The sequence below is a fragment of the Poecilia reticulata genome, linkage group LG13 (genome assembly GCF_000633615.1).
Source record: "Poecilia reticulata strain Guanapo linkage group LG13, Guppy_female_1.0+MT, whole genome shotgun sequence".
NCBI lineage: Eukaryota > Metazoa > Chordata > Actinopteri > Cyprinodontiformes > Poeciliidae > Poecilia > Poecilia reticulata.
Window position 1 is genome coordinate 3,132,269 of NC_024343.1, and position 8,235 is coordinate 3,140,503.

General features: G+C 40.8%; 1 protein-coding gene across 1 annotated transcript in view; it reads right to left on the reverse strand.

Moving 5' to 3' along the window:
- tsr1 (TSR1 ribosome maturation factor) overlaps positions 1-8,235 on the reverse strand; it is a 10,501-nt gene extending 2,266 nt beyond the window's left edge. Inside the window, exons 1-11 of the mRNA XM_008424949.2 lie at positions 8,066-8,235; positions 6,751-6,854; positions 6,428-6,656; positions 6,035-6,169; positions 5,469-5,923; positions 4,612-4,756; positions 4,193-4,380; positions 875-1,092; positions 624-783; positions 440-550; positions 227-359 (exon numbers count right to left, since the gene is read on the reverse strand). Of these exons, the coding sequence (XP_008423171.1) occupies positions 227-359; positions 440-550; positions 624-783; positions 875-1,092; positions 4,193-4,380; positions 4,612-4,756; positions 5,469-5,923; positions 6,035-6,169; positions 6,428-6,656; positions 6,751-6,854; positions 8,066-8,192 (2,005 nt within the window). The 5' untranslated portion in view covers positions 8,193-8,235. The remainder of the gene's footprint in view (positions 1-226; positions 360-439; positions 551-623; positions 784-874; positions 1,093-4,192; positions 4,381-4,611; positions 4,757-5,468; positions 5,924-6,034; positions 6,170-6,427; positions 6,657-6,750; positions 6,855-8,065) is intronic.

Below are 8,235 nucleotides of genomic sequence, written 5' to 3' on the forward strand. Positions count from 1 at the left end.
ATATAAATGATTTCAGTATTGCTATGGAAATATACACCACAATACTTGCAGCTGTAAGTAAAGCAAAAAGATTGGAAAAATAATGGACTTTTAAAAGAATATGTTCTAATTTGTTGGTTCATTGGTCACATAAATTCCCAATGAAACACATTAAGAACTGATGCCATAAGACGACAAAAAATGTGGTTAACATTTAAAACTTCTGCTTGATGACTAAATATTTCACCTGTAGTGTGCTGAGAGAATATAGGGGAGGCCCGGAACCTTCGAAACCCACAGTGGAACACCAGTTCCTCCTTGGACTTGATTGGCTCCGTGTTGCTGGGGTGCCTCTGCACCAAGAGGTGCATCACTGACATCTGTTCCAAGTGGGAAACAATTCATAATGAGTCCAGAAAGCAGCACGCCGCGCAGTCTGCGGCTCCGACGGAGACGATACCTTCTGCTCGTGCGGCAGCAGAGACACCAGCACCAGGGGCTTGCCAGACTGGACGCTCTCCATGATGGAGAAAGGAACGTCGATGATGTGCAGCGTGACGTACCAGCCATCCTGGAGGCAAGGACATGCGGTCAGAAAGGAAAGTGCTGGGTCTTTTTTTGTTTGTTTGTTTGTTTTTTGATACCATGGCTCCGTCCTCATCGGCCGCAGCCTCCGCCAGGATTCTACGGCGAGTGCGTTCGAAGCTCTGGAACTGGAATATGCGTGAATAATCCAGAGGCAGGTTCTCCATGGGGTCCCAAGGCGAGGAGCGGAAACTTTTCAGGCCCCTGTAGCGCTGAAATCTGCAGGATGAGTCAACTGTTATTTTTTTTTCTCTCTTTTTGGCGTTTTTCTTTTTAAAGTATGTCTCCTCCCACATGAAAGGTCGCTGACCTGATCCTAGCTGGAGCGTCGAGGGGCGTGTCCACCTCATCAGGAAACAACTCGTGCGATCGAGCCTCCCGGTAGCGCTTCAGGCCTTCTTCTTCTGCTGCTTCGTCCATGTTGTCGTCGTACCGCTGATCTGCTCCACCTCTCTCTGCGGAGCACACCTCCTCTTCCTCCTCCTCTTCGTCGTCTTCGTCCTCCGAAGCAGCTTGGGAACCAGTCTCCTGGGCAAGAAGGAGGCGGAGCAAAGAAGAACTGAATCTAAAATGCTAACCGCCCACCGATGCTTTTATCGTTTGACGTTTTGTGATAACCACGAAAGTAGAAACAAAAATGAGGCAGATAACCGTTTGTCTCACAGTGTAAACAAATATTCTTACGTCGAATTGACCTGAAGAGGAATTGTTCTAAATAATAAGGAAAGTTCAGAGATTCACAAAAAAACTAAACCATATAGCCAGAGCTATCAGGAAATGGATCAAATTGAGATTTTATTCATTTTAGTCCAGACACGAATTCTATTTAACACCAGGGCCAAAAAGATTACATTAGCTTAAACGTGATGAAATGATTAATGAAATAATCGTCAACTAATTTAGTAATCGATTAATCATTAACTGGACGATTAACCACTAAAATTAACTACTTTTTTTTAGCAACAAAAAGGCAATTTGCAAAAAGAACAAGGCACTCAGTGCAGTAATTAAGCCATAACTGTACAAAAAATGCATATAGACAAAAAAGAAAAATTTGCTTGTAAATGTGTTCTACTCAGAACTCCTTAATTTGAAGTTTTAGCACCTTTTAACCACCTCTTGCTATTAAATTATTAATCAGTTAATCCAAAAAGTAATCAACAGATCAGACCTATATAACAACGTAACAGCAATACACTGTAATGATCAAGATTTCACTAAACAAATGCTGTTATTGCATATTAGCCATAAATGCTTATCTTCTTATTTAAAAATAGGAATTTAATTATTTGCTTGTTTTCATCTTTTCATGTATTTATTGTAAAAAAAAATATGGGTTAAGTGGTGAAATGAAACATTTGCGGAATGTGGGAATGTTTTATCTGATTAATCACCAAATTAATTGATAGAATAGTCAATTACTAAAATAATTTTTAGCGGGAGCTCTGTTTAAAACATTTGTTTTATTTTAAAAAGACCCTATAGCCATGTCCTTCGATTTCACGATCATGAATTCATTTATGTTAATCTGTCTCTTTAAATCCCTGCAAAATACATCAAAACTTCTTCTAATGTGCCAAAAAATGTGAACAGCTTCAAAACAGAATAAATACTTTTGCAAGTTTAGCTTCCTAATCAGACCAAGTGTAGTAACAGGGATTGTTTTATTGCCACTGAACAAACTGTTTGTTTATTCAGAGCTGTTTGTGCAGCAGTGCTTCCTGAAGTATGTGTTGATGTATTAGAGGTTCTCAATAGATGGAGTAGGCATGAATGAGACTCAAAATGCCTTTTATTTCATGGCATGCCATCTCAAACTCATAAGTCCCAATAGGGTTCAGCCTTCCTTGGGAAGTTTGGTTATTTTCATACAGTTTGCGTATTTTCATAAAGTTTCATACAGTTAGCTAAGACACTGGGTCAAATTCTTGGCTAGAATAACGACATAATTAAATTGTTGCAGTTTATTTACCACAAACTGGGTGAGCAACTCTAGTTTCTGTATCTCTAGTTTTGTCTAAAATATCTCAAATAAGTTCACGAATGAGCGTCGGCCAACGATAGCCGGTGTTAGCTAGTTAGCTAACGTTGATCCTGTCTGAAGTCTGTGGTAGTTTGACCACAGTAATCTCTCTTGTAGATTAAGTTAGAGATATTTCAGGCCAAACTAGGGACACAGAGGCTGGGGTTCCTCACACAGTTTGTAGTAAATACATTTATTGAAGTTATTTCCAAACTTACAATGAAAATACTAATAAAGAGTCATAGTTAGCATGTAGTAAGTTGACTTGGCTCTCTGTCTGAAGCAGCCAATCAGATGTCAGGGTCTCCATAGAAGCAGTTCTAACCCCACCTACTGAATTTGACAACTAAAGTTGACAGTTTAAATTAATTCATGATGTGCTTCAGCACAGGAACATAAAATTATTAATTAAATCATGAAATAACTACATCTAATTTAAAAAAAATATTAAAACATTTATTTGAAGCACATACAATTAATTCTACATTTATTACCAGCTTTAAGAAATTAATGGCATATTTAAGTAATTATTTCATAAGTTATTTGTTTTAATTTGGCACTCTTAACTTGTTGGAATTCTTGCTTTGCATACACATAAATGGAGGACTCTGCCATGGATGCAAAGCATGGACAGGATTTGAGGCATCCTCCCTTTTCATAGACCCAGCTTCCAGCTTCCAGCATGTGTGGGAGGAATGAATCATCAGCAGTCGCTCACATGGCAAATCACAGGAGAAGTCTGACACATGAGCCAAAAACACACAGCATGGGGTTGATTCATAACCTCTCCAACATCCTCGCCGCAGTAATAATAATCACTGCCATTTGAAGTGCCCCTTCGCCTATTGTTACCCCGTACAACCTACGTATTCCTGCTCGCTAATGCCGACATCAAATGGACGCGATTAACAATTACGGGTCGTAATGAACCCTTTTCATAAGGCCAGCTTCCCCTGCCCCCCCCTCCCCCCCTCCCCTCCGAGCTCCGACTTCTTTTCAAACACTGCTGGAAACAAATAAATGCTCGACCCCTCCCTCCGTCCAGACAGGAAGTTCGGTTCACAAGACAGGAAGACAGGAGGCTTCTCTCGGGACTCTGGCTCCAAACACTATTGTTGTGATGTGGCGAGCAGCCTGGCACTGCAGGCTGGAGACGGACACAGAAAACAAACAGTGCCTCTCTGCAGAGAGGTGCACTGTCCGTGGGTCACGTATGCACCGCTCGGCCGTTTTGCAACTTCGCCGTGGGTTACACCATCCTGGTCGCCATCAAAACGATTTAGGCATCTTCCAAAACATCAGAGACACAAATTTATATAGTCTTCGACTCGTATGGCCAATTGAAAGAGTAATGAAAGCATTTCCTCACTCATTCCATGGCAAAGGATACCTGGATTTGGTTTTGAAATATCTAACAATAAGAGCGATGTCATTTGTTCACTCATGTTCTCTAACAATCCTCTGAGGCCTCCACAGTGTAACTGGATTTATGTTAAGGTTAAGTCTGAGCAGTCAGGTGAGTTAAATAACGTTATTATATTATTGCTATTTAAATCCAAATGAGCATTTTCTTGAACAACTTAAGTCTGTCATCGGTCAGCTTACCTGAGAGTGATTCTCCTCATCTTCTCCATCCATAGCTTCGTCCATTAGGTCATCGCCATCATCATCATCATCACTGCTTTCTTCATCTGTCTCACCATTCTCCTCCTCATCTTCGTCGATGATCCATGTGGCCTGGTAGTCAGACGTTCCCTTAGGAACCTTCATCACACGCTTGTTCTTTCTGGCCTCTGAGCAAAGGAACGTACATCCAGGAGAGTAAAGTGTTAACCTGCAGTTAATACCAAATGCTTCCAGGCATGTGTAGGCATATTAGAAAACTGAAAATTTGATCTAAAGTAGCTGCGTACGACTGATTCCTGAACCTTTACGAAGACTCATGTCTTCAGTGATTTAAAAAAAAGTTTTTATCTTAATTTCTTCTCTTAATCGCTTCCAGTTTCAGGATCTCGTCTCCTCACCTTCAGCGTCGAGCAGCTCCTGTTCCGTCGGCCATGTCTGCTCTCCATCCATGGGGTCCACCTCCGCCTCCGCCTGCAGACTCTCCCGGCTGGACGGGTCTGCCTTCATCAGCACCCGCACCGGGGCTTCGCTTTCATCTCCGTCCTGCAAACAACAAAATGACAACATGTTACGCCAAAATTACAGATGTTTTAACGTTTACTTTTTAAAGTATTGTTTCGCAGGATGAAGCTGAATCGTGTCGCGTTGAAGGAGCTGAGCGAAGGAGACTTTTCTGTTCTGAATGCAGACATTTGCTCACACTCTTCAGCTTGAAAAAGGCTTGTGTAAACGCCGTATTTCTAGTTAAAGTTACCATACTGTGAGAATCTATCGCAGTTCTAAAATGAATGGTTTCAGCATTTAAGCATTATTTTTAAATCAACACACATTGATCACTATACCTCTGATTTAACACTTAAAAAACAACAACACACATTTCATTCACAGAACAGAAGATTATTCAGATTTAGTTTTGAAAAATGTGCCAAACTTTGAAGCTCCACATTCCTGAACAAATGTGGAAAATGTTTAGTGAATTTATTTTAATTCATTAAAATGATTGTTTATGGACCATTACAAGAGAAACACAAAGTAAGAATGTAATATCTCTCCAATAATAGAACTTTAATTCAGTTGTCCATAATCGCTTAGTTACAAAATAAAAGACTATTAATATAGATAAACTGACCTGACAAGTATTTCTTTTTGAACCGTTACAGTGACCTCTATTTTATCATCACCCCTGCTACATTTACTTTAGAGGTTTTTACAAAATTTTTGATGTACACCATGATGTCTGTGGTTTAACGTTTACCTGCATCTCCACATCTCTTCCCCTTCCAGGTTTTGTCGCTCTGACTGTGGTCAGGTTGAGGGGCAGAGGGTCCGGCGGAACGTCGATCTGACTCAGCTGAAAGTCCCCGTGCCCGCTGATGTGCACCACTCTGTTGGCATGGAGGGCACGACCTCGGACGTACCCGGACACGCGCAGGGTCCCCAGGCCGCTGGGCCCTCCGCCGCTCCCCTCCACAGGGCCATTTGGCGTGAACGCCACGCGCTCAGCCAAAAGATGGGAGCGTCTGGAACGGAAGCCCAGCTTTCGTTGCCTCTGGCTTCCCAGGTGCCTGAGGAGGAGGGTGGCGTCTTGATCCGAGTCCAACGGGAAGAGGCGGCTGTCTGGGAACCGGACCTCTGTGATCTTTGATAGAGCTTTTCTGAAATCTACCCTCTTCTTCACCGAGATGTCAGACAAACCCTGACAAACCAGAGCTACAAGGGGGCAGGGTGGGGAGAGATTTAGGAGAAATTAGATCTCAGAAGACAAAAACCAGGGAAATAGTGTCAAATTTTCCACAAATTGTACAAAAAATGGGAACCAACCATGGCTGGGGAGGCCCTGAGAGAAGAGACAGGACAGACAATGATCTCCGTAAGTGTCCCAGCCTTCAGTTGAGTCCAGGACAAACACCAGGCTGTCTGCAACCTTGGCAACATCCAGCAGGGAGTGCATGTCATCTGGCCAGAGAAACAAGGAGAAGAGCTTGAAAAATGGGAGGAAGAAAATCTGAAACTATAGTTATTCTGAACTATACTTTTTTTTTTTTTCAATTTTAAAAAGTTTGCAGAATTCAACTAAAAAAAAAAAATTTGCAAAAACTTCAAAAATATTTCCATTGTGTGAAACCTACTTCATTTATGCAACTTTTTAAAACCAAACTTTTGATTTAGAAAAAAAAAAAAAAAGCACAATAACAAACATTCAACAAAATGTACCTGTGCTCTGGTTTAGAAATGTGAACCTCTGTTTGAAGCGAGGCACAATCAGTCCAAAACTGTCCCCGACGCCGCTGACGCATCGCTCCAGGTGCACCACGCCCCCGGCGCCTCGACCACGTAGCAGTTTGCTAACCGCCCCGGCGTCAGCATTAGCATGCAGGGACACCACGGTCACCAGGTGAGGAGGACCGTCCCTGCTGCCGAGTCGCCGCTTTTCCATCAGAACCTACGGGGACAAAAAAAGAAGAAAAAAAAAGGTTAACTTTGCAACACTGGTCAGAAATTTTAAACAGTTTGTTCCTCATGTGCATTGAAAGGACCTGGTCTTTCTTCGTTTTCCGAAGCTGATTGGCTTTATGTCGTCGGTCCATCTTCCTCAGCTCCTTCCTCTGTTTTTTAGTAAGGGTCGTCACTGACACCCTGCCTGCGAGGAACACGGGAACAAGGACGTTAAAGTTCTTATTAAAATCAGGAAAACAACTGGGGAAAAAAAAGACAAAGAGTGTGAAGTTATAACTAGGCCTGTCGCAATAAGAAATAAATCAATTAATTGCATGATAAATTTAAACAAACTCAATCATTTCCACCTGCGTGATTTATTGTTTTTCTCTTTTCTCTCTACCAAAAACTGGATGACAAAAGTCCCCAGTCTCGTGTTTTGATCTCAACTACTGCTTTTATTTGCTGTCTTATTTATTTATTTGGGGTATTTAAAATGTCTTCCAGTTCCAGTTTTAAACCTTTGCTAGAATTCAAAGTTTATTGATATTTGAGAATGCGCTCTTGCTTTATCATGTCAATATCACTGCATTCCTAGACAATGGTTTCAAAATAACAATATTACAATGTATTGCAATAACTTCTTTGACAATTTATCGACCAGCAAAAAATTATTATAATGACAGGCCTAGTTGCAACTTTGCGCTCACTGTGCTTTTTCTGTTGAGTGGTTAAATATCAAAAGGGATTGATATTGATTAGATATATCTAATCAATAGCAGTTCTTTAAATAATTAAAATACTGTATAATCTCAAATTAATAACACAAACTATCCGTTACTTATTGGAAAATGAAAACAAATGCAGCAAAGAAAATCCGAACACTTGCAGGACATATTTACGAGCAATTAAAATTAAATTTTCCAAATTAATATGTTAATGCGAGTTAATTTTAGATCGCACTCAAAAGTAAAACGTAAAAATTTAACGATCATCTCAATTTCTTCTTCAACTCTCCCCAACAAAAGAGTTTCAATATTTATTTATTGCTCATTTATTTAAAAAAAATTAAATACAAGTATTAGTTACAATGAGGAAAAGTGAGAGTTTGCGTCTTTATAAGTACTGACGCAAATATTGATAATGTATTTGATCATTGGCTGCAGAGAACAGATCACCGTACATTTGACTGTAACTCTCACACTACAGCTACTCGTAGATCCCGCGGAGAACTTTGAAAATCCCGAAATGACCCGAAGTCGGACTAAAACCTGATGTCATGAACTATCTGACTGAAACATGTGTTATCTTGTCCTCTCAATTCCTTCAGACTGCAGAACACGTGAGTCAATCAAAGCAACAACCACAAAGACACGCAACGATATTTGTAACACTTCGCCACGGAACAGGGCCTACCTTTGTTTTCTCTTTCGATTTCACCTTTCGTCCTGTGTTTGCCATGTTTGTGTCCCTTATTTTTCTGTTTGTAAACGCCGGGTCTGTGGCCTTGTTGTTTTTCTTCATTCGCAGCCATTTTCACCATGTGCGAAGGTAAGCCGATCTACTTCCTGACTTCTCTGACGTCA